This window comes from Columba livia, chromosome 17 (assembly GCF_036013475.1).
Source record: "Columba livia isolate bColLiv1 breed racing homer chromosome 17, bColLiv1.pat.W.v2, whole genome shotgun sequence".
Taxonomy (NCBI): domain Eukaryota; kingdom Metazoa; phylum Chordata; class Aves; order Columbiformes; family Columbidae; genus Columba; species Columba livia.
In genome coordinates this window covers 6,178,143-6,195,533 of record NC_088618.1, presented here as the reverse complement: position 1 = coordinate 6,195,533, position 17,391 = coordinate 6,178,143, and the positions used below count along the sequence as shown (strand labels likewise).

General features: G+C 51.5%; 1 protein-coding gene across 5 annotated transcripts in view; it reads right to left on the bottom strand.

The window, feature by feature from the left end:
• Positions 1–644: 644 nt before the first annotated feature.
• Positions 645–17,391, bottom strand: part of MYO18B (myosin XVIIIB) — a 64,233-nt gene continuing 47,486 nt past the window's right edge. For 2 of the 5 annotated variants that reach the window (XM_065033637.1, XM_065033634.1), the window contains exons 40-46: positions 13,311–13,444; positions 12,036–12,197; positions 5,641–6,908; positions 4,004–4,986; positions 2,946–3,217; positions 2,280–2,469; positions 645–1,205 (exon numbers count right to left, since the gene is read on the bottom strand). In XM_065033637.1, coding sequence (XP_064889709.1) covers positions 5,642–6,908; positions 12,036–12,197; positions 13,311–13,444 — 1,563 coding nt within the window. In that variant the 3' untranslated portion in view covers positions 645–1,205; positions 2,280–2,469; positions 2,946–3,217; positions 4,004–4,986; position 5,641. The other 3 variants (XM_065033636.1, XM_065033635.1, XM_065033638.1) reach the window with 3 other exon arrangements.

The window sequence follows — 17,391 nt, the reverse complement described above, 5'->3', positions numbered from 1 at the left end:
CAGTCATTGTGCTTTGGCCCCTCCGACCAGCAGATGAGACTATTAATATTCATTTTGAAAATCATTTTCAGCATCAACAGTTTGGTCCAGTTTGGGATTTTGCAGTTGTTCCTGTAAGTGATATCTGGGTGGGTTGAAATTGTATTGCCAATGCTGCAGCTCTACAACACGAATGCAAATGAACCTCGGACTAGTGATTTTCTTTTGTTATTGTTTTTTTTTTTCCCCTTTAAAAACCTCCCTCTATCCCAGGGTGCCCTAATGCACTGCTGTCAGTGCTCAGACGCTATAAATTATTTAGCACAATAGAAATTATTACAAATGATCACTGGCTGTCCAGCAGAACATCATTGAATCAGGTTCATTTTGCAGCAGTTTTGCTTAACAAGCAAGGCTGGACATCAGTGAGTGCATGGTAAAAATTCTCTCTCTATATACACACAAAAAACTCCTGCATGGGACTACACTAAAGAAAAAAAAGAAAACAAAATCATTTTAACAATTGCAACCGTGCAAGCAAAAGTCTCTTTAGAGAGAACTGAAAAATAGAATGAAGATAATTATACTGTTTTTTTCCCTAATGCACCATTCATTTGATGACATATCAAGCTCCTCTATAATACAGACACAGATAATACATAATATGTATTTTATATATATAATGCATATAATATGTATTTTGGAACTTCTGACTTGAGAGAGAGTCCAGGAGCCACATGGAGACACATGAGTGTGGGGAGCAGGGACAGTCCTGTCCCTGCCCATCACCCACCAGAGCCTCCCGGGGGGGTCACAGAAACGTACCTTTGGCTCTTAGCAGGTGGTCTGCAGTCTTGGCACATCCTCCGCTCATTTGCTATTCAGATCTCAGCTCTAAACCCAGGAGCTCCCGCGGAGGCTGCACAGCAGATGGACAGACTGCAGGGAGAAGTGTCGGACTAAGCCGAGCCCAGCAAAGCCTCAGCCTAGAGACACTGGCTCTTTCTCCAGGTCCTCGTCCAGGCTTTAGGAAATTATCCCCCAGGATTTCTGCCCACTCGATGAGCATGAGCCGATGGCACATGCATGCTCAGTGCAGTTAAATATTCAGAGCTTCACGGATGTTCTGGGCTCTGCTAGGATTGCCAGAGCCTCGCCAGAGCGCGGCAAACAACTGTCACCGGCACAGCAGGAAGCTGCAGGCTGCTTGGGCTGGTGTAGAAAACCTGGCGGGACAACAGGGATAAAATTCAGCCTGTGAAACAAACCCCATGTCTGACAGCTGGCCTTGTATCCGCACTCACTCAGCCCTGACAGAGGCGGATGCAGGAGCCGGGCAGGGAGCACAAACCCTGCCATCCCAGCAGGGACCACGGTCAAGGAGCACGGGGCAGCTGTCCGTCTGTCCCCATCATAGCAGGGACTTGGGCTGGGGTCACCCTCAGGGTCCTGCACGGTACAAGGGCACCATCCCTGCTCCCCATCCCTGCAGGGAGGTTGGCCAAGGCTGTGGCTCTCTGGCAGGTCAGGGCTATTTTCCGTTCCCAGCTCTGCCATGCTGACAGCCCTGGCTCACCGCAGAGCCAAGTCCCCAGCCCAAGCCCATCTGAAGGTCACCACCAAGTCTCTGTGATGGAGGTGGGCTCTGGCTGCTGTCGGGGCGCCAGACCCTGCATGTGAGACCAGCCACAACAGCAAACACTAAGCAGAACACAAGGAGGCTCCCATGCCTGCTGAACCGCCCACAGGAAGAATAATTTCAATTATCTCTCCCTTTTGGAAGGGACGTGTTGAAGTAGCAGAGTGGCTCCATGCATAGCAGCAATCGGGTATTAACTCCCGCATCCAACAGGCGTGAAATTGAATCCTGTCACATGCAGACGGGAGTCCAACGCTGCCTGGCCCTGCCTGTGCAGGCAGCAGGGGCAGTCATAGCCCCCTCCCCACTGACCCACAGTAGAAGTCCCGGCTGCTCTGCCAGGTCCTGTCCCCAGAAGGACATGGGGAGGACATGCCACCCCACTGAGCAGAGTTATGAATCAAAGCAGAGGGGTTCCAGATGTAGGCACCAGGAAAAACAGCTTATTTGTTTGAAAAGAGGCTTACGGACCCGCCTGATGAACTTGGAAGTGTAACAAGGGAGCCCCGACTTCCCTGAGAGCATCTACCCAACACCCAACTCCTGCAAAGGCATTGCAGTTCAGGGGGTGATGAGGGGGTCACCAGCCCCAGTACCCCTCGCAGTGGGGACCCTGCATTACCTGGCCTGGTGACAGGCACAGGACAGCACACAAGCCCACCTGGCTCACCCGCTGCGGCATTGGATCCTCCATCGATGACAATGTGACGTGTCAGGGGCCAGCTGGGTCCATGTGTCAGCAGTGGCAAGATGGCTTTGGACAATCAATCCTGAAACATGCACATCTTGCAAACGATGGAGCTCTCCACAGAGATGGCTTCTCCGATGAAGGCTCTTGGAAGGCACATCCACTGGAAGAAAAGAGCATGCTTTAATTATGCTAATTAGGAACTTGGCTGCCCTTGGTGCTTCTCTGTCTGATGTAGAGGTGCTTCCCCTTCCCTGTGTCTGCTGTACTCGGCAAGGGACAGCAGCTACTGTGGTGCTGGGGGGACACCCAACAGCACTGGCCTGATCCAGGCTCCAAGACACCCTCGGGTGAGGGACACCCACCATCCGCAGGGCTCTGGGCTGGCAGCACCGTCCATCTGCAAGGGTGACATGGCCATCCCATGGGGATGTACCCTGTGAGGCAGCCCTGCGTTGGTCTGGCAACCTTGACATCTGGGCAGCAAATGACCCCCAGGCACAGCACCACCCTTCACAGCAGCAAACAGCACAGCTCTTGTGCTGGAAGTGGGTAAATGTGGCTAAAACACAGGGGCAAAGAGAATAACTCTTCTTCTCCTCCAGGCTATAAACTGCCACAATCCCAAACTAGACTGACCTGGCCATTGGTCACCGGTCCCCCATACTGTCAGGAGCAGGCAGGGAACAGGCGTTTTCACAGACACGCAGGATTTATAGCCAGCCAGCACTGATGGATGGCTCCTTCTCACTGCCCATGAGCGTTGCTCTTCTCCTGCTCCGGCTGCTTCAAGGACAAACAATTCTCTGGACTCAGCCTGAAAAGCTCCAGTCTGAGCGTCATTTTTCCCTGGTTTGTTGTTAAAGGATGTGCAAAGCAATTTCAAGTGACAGAGCAATTTCCTTTGTGTCCTGCAAACCAAAAGGAAAAAAAAAGTCAATGTACTACACACAAATCTGCTTTTCTTTTCCAAGTTTAAATAGTAACAGCTTAATGTTCAGCAAACCAACCACTGTAGTAATTCCAAATCAAAGGCTCAGTGTCAAAGGAATCATTTTGCTACAGCCACCAAATAATGAGCAATTTATGTAGCGTTTCAAGATTAGATTAACAGTGAACCGCAAAGTGAGACCTCACCCAGCCAGCGTTTGTAGGTCAGACTCCAGGGGCCAAAGGTGGTGACGATGCTGAGCAGCGCTGGACCCCTTGCATGGGTTCTGAGTGGCCTTCAGGGTGTCCCTCCCACTGGTGCCATCGGCCAGCTCTGTGCGGGGTGACCAGGGGTCCCCTTCCCTGCAGCCTCCAAACGCTGCGGGTGCTGGCACGTCCCCTCAGCGCTGGGTGCTGCCGGGATGGAGCAGAGGGGACCAAGCTGTGATGCCGTAATGCTCCTCTTGTGCGTCCATCTGCCTTCGGCCCTGATCCATGTCTGACAGCTCCAGAACCCCATTCCCATCCCTCCCCTGGCAGGACCCATCTGCCTGCCCAAGGCATCCTGGTGTTCCTACCCCACCAGTGCTGAACTTTAATCAGATTAGATTGGCTTGCCCAGATCGTTTGGACAATTAACTCAATGAGTCCCATCAACAGCACATACAGGAATCCCACGCAGTGAGGGCCATGGCTGCTCAGCACGGAAGGGAGTACGGGACTTTTGTAAACTAGTTTCCATGTACGGATATAATTTTGACACAAACCTCTGATAAATTAGTAAGTTTGGATGTCTTCTAGGAAAGAAGGTTGAGGCTGAAAAAATGAGCTTTTTGTGAGTGCAGAGAGATGGGGAGGCCGGAGGGTCTCCGGGGAGAAGCCCCAGGCTGTGGGGAGTGCCCGGCTCTGCTACACGGACCTGCTCTCACTGCAGGAAAGGAAAGACAAGAAGAGACTTGTGTCAAAGAAACAACTATTTTATTGTGTAAAAATCAAGCAGACATCCCATTGCCACATGACCGCAGTGCTGCCTCGCATGCCACAGGAACGTGCCCAGATGTCCCCAACAGGTGGGAGCCCTGAAAGCATGTACGGATCTGTAAATATCTACAGAATTATAAAAGCTTCAGAGAAAGTCTCAGCCTCTGGAAACTAAGAAAATAAAAGCATATGAAGAGAGCTGGTCTGCAATGTGCAGCTCCATTTGAAAACCAAGATCCAAAAGCAACCTTTGGACATTTGGCTGATTTGTGAGCAGTGCTACGTGCGATGAGACATCTGGGCTGCAGCTTTTGAGTTAAAAGGGAGGGGTTTTGGTGTTCCTCCAGCGTGGACTTTCCCTGGCCAGCATGGCACGTTATCGGACATCTACAACAGCCACTGGGTTTTAATTACAGCACCAACTCCTGAGTCAAATGACTGCAGGAGAACAAGAAAGTCCCTTGTCCCCGCGGCTGGTCCTGAGCAAAGCTGTGGTGACAGAAACAGGGTAGGAGCATGAAGACACCACGACATGTTTAAAAACAAAAAGAGTCTCATCATCTGTAAAAGCACGCCATTAATTCAGGGAGTCACCGTCAATCTCTGTTTAGGTTACAGATGTGCTTCCATCAGACGCTTTCCCAAAGGAGAGGGAAGTGGTTTGCCTGTCGCGGCTCCTCACTCAGTGCGATGCCAAGGCCAGTTGCTGCAGTTTATTGACACAAAGTCTGGAGAAAAGTGGGATGTTTCATTATGCAAATTGTGCTTCCTGGAAAGAAATGTTTTATTAACATGCGTTCCCCTTCTTGTGTTGGCTTAGTCAATTTGGTCACAGCTTGACATCCAATAAGTTACTCTAAAGGCAGTGGTTTTACAAAATGTTTTTCTAATCTATTTTAAACACTTAATTACAGTTGTGGTGCATTCATTAGGGACTTTGCTTTCAAACCTGGATTGCAGTAATAAATCCTAATTCTGGAAGTGTCAGTCGCAATAGAGAAATTGGTGCCAAGTGACTGTCAGAGGCAGTTGCCAACCAGGGAATCAGGCAGAAATCCCCTCCAGAGCAGGGGGTGACCTCCAGGGTCCAGCCAAAGCAAATTGCCAAATAACCAAACCAGCACTGGGACGGATGCTCAGGGGCTCAGCAGAATGTATCTGCCGGGTGGGGTGCAGGAGCTGGGGGATGCTATTTTTGGGAAACCAGGAGGCCGAGGGACCCCAGTGGCTCATGCTGGACCGGTGCCTGCCCTGGGCTGCTCTAGGGTGCCAGGGTGAGCCTGGCGACAGCTGCTGGCTTGGGGAACCCTGTCCCCACACACCCCCCAGCACCAGTGCAGGCACCGCATGGGCAGTGGCTCAGGGCAGGCACCACAGCCCTGCAGCTCTGAGCCAGCGCGGGCCAGTGGCTCAGCACCGTTACCTTAGTCTTTTCCCAGGTACTTCCTCATGATGCTGTTGACATCGTCTTCCTTCCCCTCAGCCTCCTCCCGGCGGCTTGTCCCACTGCCCTGGGTGCTGCTCCCCTCCCTGTCCCCCCTTGGGGGTCGGCGCTTGATGCTGTCGGTGCTGCGGGAGGAGCGGACGGAGCCGGAGGATGAGGAGGAGTCAGAGACGTTCCCGGGGTCCTCCTGGGGGGCTGGGCTGCGCTTGGCCATGACCTTTGTCTCAGAGGATGCTGAACTGCCCACCATGGCCTCATCCTGGAAGCGGACGGTGAGGGGCCGGTGGCCATCCCTCCTGTCCCTGCCAGGCTTGGCCAGGCTGCTGGTGGAGCGGGATTTGCGGATGGCCGGGAGGAAGTCATCGAAGTCAACGTTGGTTCTCCTCTCGTAGTTTAGGGTGGGGATTCGCCACGAGAAGGGGTCGCTCCCCCTCCCCTCGCCCAGCCCAGGGCTGGATGGGTAGCTCAGGAGCCCCGTGGAGCCCCTTCCCACCTCCACATCTTCCACCGATGGCTCCAGGCAGCTTCTCCAGGAGCTCAGCCGCAGCGTGCCCACCGCCTCCATTCCCGTGGCCAGGGAGCTTGGACGGCAGCCGGAGCCATCGAAGGTTTGCAGGAGGGAGTCGTAGGAGCCAAATTTTGATGCTCTTTTCAGCACCGGCGAGCGTGGTGGCTCGGCTGGCTCCGAGGCCATGCTGCGCAGGCTGGAGGAGCGCACGAGGCTGGTGCCGGTTCCTTCACCTTCCCCTGGCCAAGTCCCCTCCAGCTTCCCAAGGGGATCCTCAGCTGCGGGGAGAGCCCGGCAGCGGCGCAGGGCTGCGGCACCCGTGGTGCGGTAAATGGGGAGGAGGGAGGCATCGCCCAGTGCTGGCAGCCCCGGCTCCCGCTCCGCTCCCTGCTGTCGCCGCAGCTCCTCCACGTACTCGGAGAGGGCGGCCGAGGTGCTGGGCACTGGGGACAGTCCCCTCCGCCTTGGCACTGATGGGGACCGCGGGCTGGTAAACCCCCCAGCCGGGGCAGGGGAGCCCCCTCGCCGCAGCACCGATGGGGACGTCTCTCCAATCCCGTCCACGGGTTTTTTCAGTCTCTCCAGCTCCTCTTCAGCTGCCGGAGGTTTGCTGTATTCCCGTCGTCTGGCACCGAGCAAGGGACTCGTCCTCTCCAGATCCGCAGCATCGACAGACCTGGCAGCACTCAGGGAAGAAGCTGGCCTGCTTGGTGTGGGCTCCTTGGTGTCCCTGCTCACCCTAAACAAGAGATAGTGGCGTTAGTTTAAGCTGCACGATTTCCAGTGACCATAATGTTGTTCAGCAAGGACAAGACTGAACAGCAAGAAGCCAGTATTGGCATGGTAGTCTCAGAGTAATCTCCTGCTGCTGCATCAGGCAATTGGACAATGCCCAAAGATTTTTATCTTAAATAACTCCAAGTCAGCCAACTTGGCTAAATCCATAGTAAATCTAAACCAACACATACCTCCCAATGTCCTTTTTCCTTGACAGATCATAGCAATTTGTAGGATTTATTTTATTTCTGTCAAAGCAAAAGATTATCCTCTAAAATTTTATTAAACCAGCTCCCAGAGCACCTGAATGCATCTTAACGTAATTGCAGGGCACGTTTCACTCAGAGTCCTGCTGGGGAGGGAAAAATTACACCAAGCTCCTTATGTGATGCTTTATATCCCCCCCAAGCACCTACATTGGCTTGAAGGGCCAAAAAACTGCATTTTCCACCTGTCCCACTACAAGGAAAGGCAAAGGGAGCCTTTGCCAGGACACGGCTGGAACAAAGCAGGCGCTCTGCCACGCTGCGCCGTGTCACTCCTTGGGACATCGCTGCACATCAGTGACAGTGGTTACTATCTATAGCTGCTGCGCAGCCATGGCCAGTGCGGGGGGAGCACGGGCACCTGCCAGCAATGCGTTTTGGCAATGGCTGTACCCAGTGCTGGCACCACCAAATTGTCCCCACCTGCATATTTCCCGGCATCACTCAGCCAGGAATGAGCCTTAATGAACAGGCTGCCGAAATGCGAATTTGTCTGAGAAAGAAAGGAGAAGGGAAAAAGAGAACGAAAAGCAGCAGAATATAAATATAAATACATTTCTGGGAGGCCAGCAGGCTTCGAGGCATGGGAGCAGTGGTCACGTTTGACATCAGTAACGCAGCATCCTGCCCTGGGAATGCCAGGGTTGCCATGGCAACAGAGGAGAGTGGATAATCCAGCCATGGCCCAGGACCCATTCGGACCAGGCTCCACTGACCCGTGAAATAATTTACATGCCGAGGTGGGTTGGAGGTAAATTCTAGGGCTGGGAAACATGAACAATCGCAGCAGCGATGGGGTAAGGGAGCAGGTGCCCACCTGGCCTCAGCGCTTGGCACCGTGTCCTGAGCCCGCAGCTCATTAAACAAACCCAGACCGTTTGGTCATTCAATGCAAAATGAATTAACCAGAGATTTAATCTCCCTGGAATGCAGCAACCTCCAGAGCTACCCCATGCCGCTGCACCCTCATTGCTGAAGCCTCACCGCTGATTAATACTTGGAGACATTTCAATAATGATGGTTTTTAGGAGCCTAAGTTGTGTCTTACTTAAATAACTGGTGTAATCCTTCCATGAGAATTTGTAAGAAAATTGCTCCAATCGCTCTCTACATTTCCAAATAACATTGTAAACTGACTGCTGCACGACTGGTTTCATAAATTAAACAGCCAGCTTTGATATTTTTCTTTGGGTTTTAAGACTGAGATAAAAGTGAGCATGAGAGGTAAGAAACACTAATGGCCTGTGAACACGGACAGTTTACACTCTGCTATTTATCGTGCTGTTCAGCGTGATGCACAGTTACTATTTTTACGAAAACATTTAGAGCCTGAAATGGAGTGAAAGCTGCAAATATGGGATTGTTCTCCAGCTCTCGTGGCCAGCACAAGTCCCCACAACCCCCGGGCTCCCAGCAGGGACCTCTGTGACATGGAGCATCTCCTGCCCACGCTCGCCGTGCCCTGGCTGTCAGCAGAAGAGCTAAAGCCCAAGGCCGCCCCATTCATCCTTGTCTCACTCAACAATTCCTGTGAACTGCATTCATTAAGCAAAACCCAACTGCACACATGGAAGGGGGGCTGATTTCCCCAGGGAAGCCACATCTTTGAAGGTCCCTTCCAACCAGAAATCTCTCCAGGCCGTGGTTGGTGTGTGCGGTGCCCGTGCGGCAGATCAGTGCCAAGGTCATGGCATGTTAACTCTGAGAAACAGCAGCTGCCTGGTGAGTGCACGTGGGGCCTAATTGGATTTTAAATGAAAATGCAAATACTCCTCAGGGTTTACGTTAGCAGCAAAAAGGCACTGTGCGGTGGGGAAACGCTGCAGGGATTTCTCCGCTTTTGATGCTTCTGCTCTTGCTCTCCAGCAGCTAAAATGCCTGGGTCCTACCAGTAAAATCCACCATTGCTTCCCATCCTAGGAAGCCAAAACCTGCTTCACCTACCTCCAGAGACCCTCCCTGCAGTGGCTTCAAGCTGTCACCTACCCCGGCACCAGCCACAACCACCACAGCACATCCCAGCACATGTGAGGGTGGTAGCATCAGAGGTGCACTGAAATCACCCCTCTGTGCCAACTAATTAATTTCTGCAAAAGGAGCTTGAGCACCACAAGGTAATTTCTCCCATGCAACACGTTTCTGATAGAACGTGCCCAGAGACTGGTGCTGCCATGGCTGGGGAAGCCAGGCTGCTGTCCCCCGCCACCGGTCACACTGTGCCACTGCAGCTGCACCCCACACCACTGTACCAGCATCCTGATCCTTTGTTCTTTTAACTGTACCCACCAAAATCAGGGCTATCATCCTCTTGGCCATACTCAAGACAGCACACATGCGGGACGGTCCCATCCCATCCTGCAGCATCTTCTGCTCCCCCACACATCGCAGGCTAAAGGCTGCGGTGCTGGCGATAACTCCCCATGGCTTGGAATAACCTCTGGGAGTGCCAGAGGAGGGTGATGCTGTGGGACAGGACCCCGGGCACGCTTGGCCGAGCACGGTGCTGCTCCTTGCCATAGCCACAGCCAGGGCTACCCCAGCCAAAGGCAACGCGGGGCCCGATGTAGAACTCAGAAGGCATCAGTAAGCCAACTGGAGTTCTGCAATATGCCATTTACACCAAAGCAAATGACACACAACAATAATTAGTGAAGATTACACAGCAATTAACATGATTACAATTATGCTAGTTGAAATAATTTATACAATAAAATCCACACATGCTTTGCAACACATGACCAGGGATGAAAGCGTGGTTCAGATGCTTTTCCTGGTAGCGCATAAATAAAGCCAAGAAAACTCCATTTCAGGGACAGAAAAGAGACTGGCCTAATTTCTGTCAGGAGAGGATTTTCTTGTCACATCATCCTCTACAGAAGAGCTCCCAGTTTCCCATATAATGATTTGCTTTTGACACAATAATGTTTAAAAAGAAACATGTTGGATTCCCCACCAGCCTTGGGACCTGGGCTCCTGATTTTGTGAACTGAAGTGGAAGAGGATAGGATGCCAGGGAGAAGCCAGGGCAATGTCGGGGCTGGGGATGCTGCCGTGCCATGGGATGCAGGACACAGTGGCTGCAGGCCCATCCCTTCTTGCACCCAGGACCAGCCCCTCTATTGCGATGTAACCCTTATGTGCCCGGCAAGGGGCAGAATGAATGCATAAAGTTCTGAATTGGCTTCGTAAGAAAAAAACTGAGAGTTTATTCCAGCTCTGCAATGTGCTGTATTTATTGAGGCTTAGCCCTGCTGGCCAACATTTTGTACAAGCATTTAAATAGCAGAGAATTAAAGAAAATGTTAATCAAATCTCTCATTCCTGTACACTACACTGACGATAACAGCCTTCTATGCTTTCCTCTGGCTTTTGGCAGCTGTTTGTTCAGGAAATATCCCATATGTAGCGCTGAGAAGCGAATGCAAGGAAGATTCATTTTTCATTACCGGGTGCTTATGTAAGACAAAGGAATCTTAATGAGGAAGAGCTCGTTTCGCTGATCTCATTTTTATTACCTTACCAGTCTCATCGTCTGTTTGTTTGCATTTCACATAGCCTCCTCTCCACTATTTCCATCTTTGATCAGCTGAAGCCAAACACGGTTACAACACCAGGATTTGCAATTTGCTTTTTCATGACCCCCAGGACGGAGGCAGGTTGTCACACTGTCTCCAGGTCTAGGTACAAACTGCCTCTCACAATGGTCACAGTCAGTCCACTAAATTATTTTTTTAATCCCCAAGCCTACATACCTGCCCTTTCATTAAAAACCCAGTGTATTTCAGCTCAGAAACATGATATTAGCCGTAACTTCTGATTTGCTACCATTCACTGATGATCAGAGCTGGGTTATTTGGCCCAAAGACCACTAAGCGATGCTGAGGAATTACTTTTGTGATGGGTGCTGGGGTGCAGGGTCTCAGCGAGCTGGGCCAGCTGCTCTCTCCCTCACAGCCCATTAGCATTACCGTCAAAAATTAACATATTTTATATTAGAACTGTATAAATGCATACTGTTTCCTCAGCAGCGAAAGGCGAGCATATGGCATACAAATCCTCAAATAGGCTGCATTGCCTCTTTAAATTATCTCTAGAGAATACATCAAGGGATATTATACCGCTTGAAGCATGTTTTTGATGTAGCAACTTTCATCTAGCATTTCACTGATCCTGGCGTGGCAGTGACTGCCTTCCTTGATTTGATATTTTGACCTTAAATACCACGGGTCCCCCCAAGCTCCGTTCTGCACGTCCCAAAAGGAGCACAGCCCAGGCGCCACCATCCCTGCGTCTGCAGGACCCACAGAACAAACACCAGAGAGCATGTGGGAGCCTCCAGGGATGCGCAGCAATTTGGGTTGTTCAGCTCTGCAGAGGGAGTTACGGGGTTCACCTGCCATGTGTGTCCCCCCATTCAAGGGGCTGTGGGCAGGGATGCAGGCAGGGGGGCAGGCCCAAATGTAGCCATGCAGAGGCTGATGACAGGATGGCAGCTGCTGGGGCTGGCAGCTCTGCCTGCTGTCCTTGTCACCTGACAGGGCAGGGTGCCCATGGCTACTTTTCTGCGCCCAAATGCTGGGAAACTGGTGCTGCCTGCTCCTGCCTCTCGTGCTTTTTAAAAAAACCGAAAACACAGGAGGGTTTTGAACACCTTTGTGGTGGCTTGCTGCTGCTGCAAGATATTTTTCTATCCTCCATGCATCTGCAAGATTCTGGAGCTGGCACCAAGCACCTGTGGTTTCCCCAGAGGAAACCTCCAGCCGTACCCCATGCAGGTGCTACCGCAGAGGTGGCCGTGCCCAGGATGGGCAGGGGTCCCTTACCTCGGTCCTTGGGTGCTGCGGCTGCCGACAGACTGTGCTGAGATGCTCCCGGCCACGCTGGTACCCGTCGGGGATGACCAGCCCGCAGATGACCCCGGCCAGGACATGATGCTCTCTGTGGGCTCCAGACTGAGTGTAGAGCCGACACTGGAGCGAGTGTCCCTGTGGAAAGAGGAGAGACCCCATTACGTTGTGTGGGCAGGAGGGCTGGCAGCACCAGGCACAGTCCCGGAGCAGGTGTGGGGGTGAACGGGGGGCTCTGCTCTGGCTGCTCTGTGACACTGGCACAGGTCACATAAAAAAAAACCTTCCCAAGTAACGCACTCCTTGTGCCATTGCTGCTGCCATCCCCTATTTCCCTCATGCTTTATCAGTGCCCTGTGGATGTGGGCAGGAAAACCCCACTGCTGCCTGTGCTGCCCCGGGAACAGAGCTGCCTGCACCCCATCACAGCGACAGGTGCTGCTGCAGCGGGTGTTGCATTTGCACTGGCAGCACACCGCACCAGCCGAGGGCAGGGAGCAGAAACACCATTTTTCCTGCACATACAGCTGTGGCCATCCCTGCCAGGAAGCGCTTCTCACCTCCTGCTGATGTGTCAATTGTATTGAAAATCGCTCCTGGTTTAGGAAGTAGCGAATTTCTGAGCTCATAGTTTCTACTTCACCCTTCCGTGGTTTAATCGCTACATATAGAAAAACTCTTTTCATGGCATGGTGACAAAGACATCTCTGCTTTTCTTTTTTAAATGCATTTATCTATTTTATGTTAATTTGTCATTAGGCCACTTTAGTGGTGTAGCAGAGGGGAAAGTTGGGGGACTGTAGAAAAAGACCTGAAAAAGTCGATGGAATTTTTTTCCGTTTTTTACCTAGTAAAACCCTCCACCAAAATTACGTAGCTTCATTGGTTCCTCCACTCCCCCAGCTCCTGGGACTGAGCAAAGGGCAGGAATTTCAATCTATAAATCCAGCACTGGTGCACATCACACTGCTAGGGACAGGAGACTGCTCTGCGCAGGGAACTATTTCCACCCTTTTTTGTTTGGTGTGATTTTAAGAGTGACACTTTTTCATGAATCCTGTCATTAACATGAAGTTCTGTGTTCATAAACATGTGTTGCTGCCGCAAAAACACGTGAGGATGCACAGATGTGCAGCCTCAACAACCCTGGCATCACCATTGTTGGTGCAGCATCCTCCAAGCCCGCAACACAATGAGCCTGCCCCGCCGCAGCCCCACAGCCCCCAAGGCCCCCCACAGCCCTCGCCTCACCTCTCGGCATCACTCTCTTCACCGGGACGCAGCTCCTCCAGGGCCAGCTGCAGATGGGCGATGCGGCGGATGGAGGTGCCCAGGTCAGTCTGCAGCCCCTGCCGCACGGCGGCCAGCTCTGCCAGCTGCTGCTCCTGCGGGGTTGGCACTGAGTCAGCCCTGCATCCCCCCAGGGCACCTCAAAACATGGGGTCTGCTGAAGCACCCCATGCCCAGTGCCCGGCCGGGGCTGCTGCACCCCGCTGCACGTGTAATGGCTTGTAAAATGTAAACTGCATCCTACACAAGGAGAAAAAGACTCTGAACCCCTCTGTGACCAGATAACATCCCCCACAATGGAAGAAGGCTCAGACATGAAACAAAAGTCCCACGCACAGTGCAGAACATAAGAATCCACCAGCAATTATTGCATGGAAACTGAGCTGAACTCTGGGGAGGGGAGGGTGACCCTGGTTTTAGGGACACGGCCACACTAGGATCATCAGGTCTAGGATCAAACAGCCTTCCCGGTGATAATTAGTAGAGTAATGTTCCCTTGATCCAGCCAGACCAGTGTGGGGGAAGCACAGATATGGCTCAGCCCAACATAGAGTATAAAACCTGGACAAGTAATAAAACAAACTTTGTAGAGAGAAATGTGTTCGATCTGGCTCCAACCCCCCACATTCCTTCCTGGGAGTGAGGGATGCCCTAGAAAACACAGAAACTCAGTTCATAATTTAAACCACAGGGAGGAAAAGTTAGATGAGCAGCACAACCCAGATGCCTCCACGGATGCGGCACAGCCTGCAGTCGGCTGGCCTCATGGCACAGCGAGGATGCCGACCCGGCGCTGCCACCGCTGCGGCTGAGCAGCACCGTCCCCATCGGATCCTGAGTCCTTTCAGCCAGGAAGGAAATCTTTGTGCTGTTTTCTAAACCGTCACACAACAGAGAAGGAGACAGAGCACGAGCTGCAAATTCAACGTGATTGAAGCTGCCAGCTGTAAAATTGCCATCTCGGTGGTGACAAGGTGAGAGATGATTTGCAGCGCGGGCTGCGACAGGCCGGGGTGCAGGAGCTGGCAGACTGTCACAGTAAATAATGGAAGCCCTGGGATCACCGGGCACATGGGCCTGGGGGGAAGAGCATTTCAGTTTATCAAAACATGCAAAGAAATACCCCAGTTTGGGTTGCACGGCTTCACAGTGGCTTCTGGAAACAGGCTGCTTTTGGTAAAAACCTGAACACTGCCAAGTAGCTTTCTTAAACTCGGCACTGTCAAGCTCTTTGATGTCCTCCTGGCTGGGGCAAATGCAGAGGGTGGAAAGGACCCGTCTTGTTACAGAATCTGCTCTGAGTCACATGGGGACGGCCCATTGCCCAGCAGCAGAGATGCTCCCACGCCGGGGGCTTGGGAAGGGGCACACAGGGAAACGCTCACTCCAGAAAGGAGAAAAGCCCAAGGGCAGAAATGCCCAAGCCTCGCCTGGCTACGTGCCTGTATTCAGCTCTTTGTGACTCCAAGACCAGGCAGTGAAACAACCACTAGATAAAAAGCTCAGCCCTTCAAACCGGCTGATAAGAGTCTCTATTGAACTAGTTCCTCGGCTCCAGGATATGGTGCAAATTGAATATAGTTCACTGGCTGCATTTAATTCCTTTTTTCCGTTCTGCTGTTATTAACCTGACAGTGACTGGCAGGGAGGCAGCTGGGCACACAGTGGCGCACACCCCTCAGCACCCTGGCCCTGAACAAACTTCGGGAACCACACGGCCGTGGGCTCTACGCACTGCAGGTAACCTTGAATGTAAGCCTGAAAATCCCTCTTTCTTAATGAGAGCTGACACTGCTCAAGCACAGTGATGCTGCTAAAAGAGACTCCTTCCAGCGAAGGGACTGTCATCGGCATCACCCCAGGGACGTGGGCAGGTTGAACGCAGAGGAAAGCACTGGCCACATCCAGGGAATAACCTGGAGCTGCTCCACGACTCACGCCAGCCTCTGCGGAAAGGGAACGTCAGCTCTCGGGGTTCAGCTGCTACTGTAAAGAGAAATCTGGTGATATGAATCCGCAGCAAGATGTGGGGAAAAGAACTGGTCCCACTTAGTTGCTGTTCCTGCCTTCCAGCTGGGGTTCAGCTCATCCACAGCTCTGGGGATGCTGCAGCCAGGAGGAGGAACAGCTACAGCTGGGCCAGGGGCAGAGCAAGGGAAAATGCTGCAAGTAAATGTGCTGCTCAGCATTTTGGGCTCAAATCAGTGCAAAAATCACAGACAGCTGCCTTGATCAGCCCTCTGCTCCTAATGACAGCACTGCGGCAGGGAGGGGGCTGCGAACCCCAGAGACCCCTCATCCCAGTGCTCGAGCCTGAGGCTCATGCACAGAGGAACTTTGTTTTACTCTGTACCATACAACTGTCTTAATTAAGGGAATACTTATGCCAATATAATTAAATTTCAAATGCAAAAAAAGCTGTTTTTATCATATGAACTGGCAAGAATGGTCCTCACGTCAGGTCACTGTTATCCCAGGGAGCCACTAGGCACCCTTGACACATGTTGTTTCAATCTAAATGTAAATGCAAGAAACATTTTCCTTTTATAATAATACAGTAACTGGTCTGAGCATTTACATCCTCACCTGGGATGAACTGCTGAGTGTTGTTGGCATTTTGTTTCCTCTGAGCAGGAAGGAGAGGGAGGAAATAAAGGGGAAAATACATTTATTGATAACACTCATAACCCGCCTGTTCATGTGGCTCTGCTGAAGCTGCCTGGGCAGCTCCCACCCCTCATCTCCCCAGCTCTCCACATCCCGCTTTTGCTTTCATTGCTCTCTGGAAAAGGATTTCTGAAACCTCTTTTTCTTAAGAGTTTCTTTTTCATCTAATTTTATCTCGGAAGCATTTGAAGATAAGTTAAAAAGAGCTAAGCAACAACAGTAGTGAAATAATTTATGTGACTATAAAGGATGCCGAGGCAGGCACCACAGAGCATCCACCGCCGCGTCCTCAGCACCGGCTTTTATTTTTGTTTGTGGTTCTGCTGTCAAAACATAACCTTTGCATGCTCCCATACGCCTGAAGTGAAGTGTAATCTAATTAGTCTAATTTGGATGGCTTATAGTTGAATAATTTCGTGTACACCTGCAGTATTCATCAATTATTATTATTTTTAATTAAGCAATTAACTTGCAGGTTTTCAGAAAGTTTGAAGTGACAAAATTTCCACAGTTAAGTCTAAAGTGAGACGGGTAAGAGGCTCTTTCTGTGCTCACAGACACCGGTGTTACTGGTAATTGGTGTGAGCAGCCACAAGTGCTGCTGATTTCCTGAAGAATTTACTTCTTTAATGGCAGAAATCCCACTCCTGCAGTACAACAGGCCTAACTGGTGTGTACACAGTCAAGTTTTCACTCACAGCTCCTCCATCACCCAACCTCACCTCTAAGGACTGGCTCCTTTTGATGATAATTGTCCTTACACTTAGTTAGGGTCATTAGTTTTTAAAGCAAAGAGCCAGTGGGGACAGCAGAGGGTTTGGCTGGGACCCTGCTGGGACCTGTGGCTTTGCTGGGGTGGGAGTGTGGCGATCACACTGGGGGCACAAACAGCTCCCACTTCGCTTCTCGAGTTCACTGAAAGCACCAAAAAATCTTTAAAGCTTGCAAATGAAAAGAAAATTCTAGAGCTCAGGCTGTAATGTGGTACAGCATGCTGGATCGCGGGGCAATCACAGGGCTGCGTTCCAAAGGAGATCTGCCACCCTGAAAACCAGGAAGAAAGTTTCTTTACACTGTGACTCTCACCTTTAAAAATCAACAACCAAAGCTGTGAAGACTGTCTTCACACCTGTACTTCCATTTTCAGTAAAAATAGTTAATTATTATGCTGATGGTTTTCACAGCTTCATTAAATAGACCTGATTTTAAGAGAGCACCTGAAAGGAAACCTCCCCACTATGCTCATGATGGACCATCATCTCCAGAGCACCCCAGCCAGGAGCTGTGCCCAGCACCCAGCCCCATCCTGCCCTAACAACAACATCAGGAGGGAAGTCCCAGCCGCAGTGACAGCAGCTTGTCACCCACCCCCCAG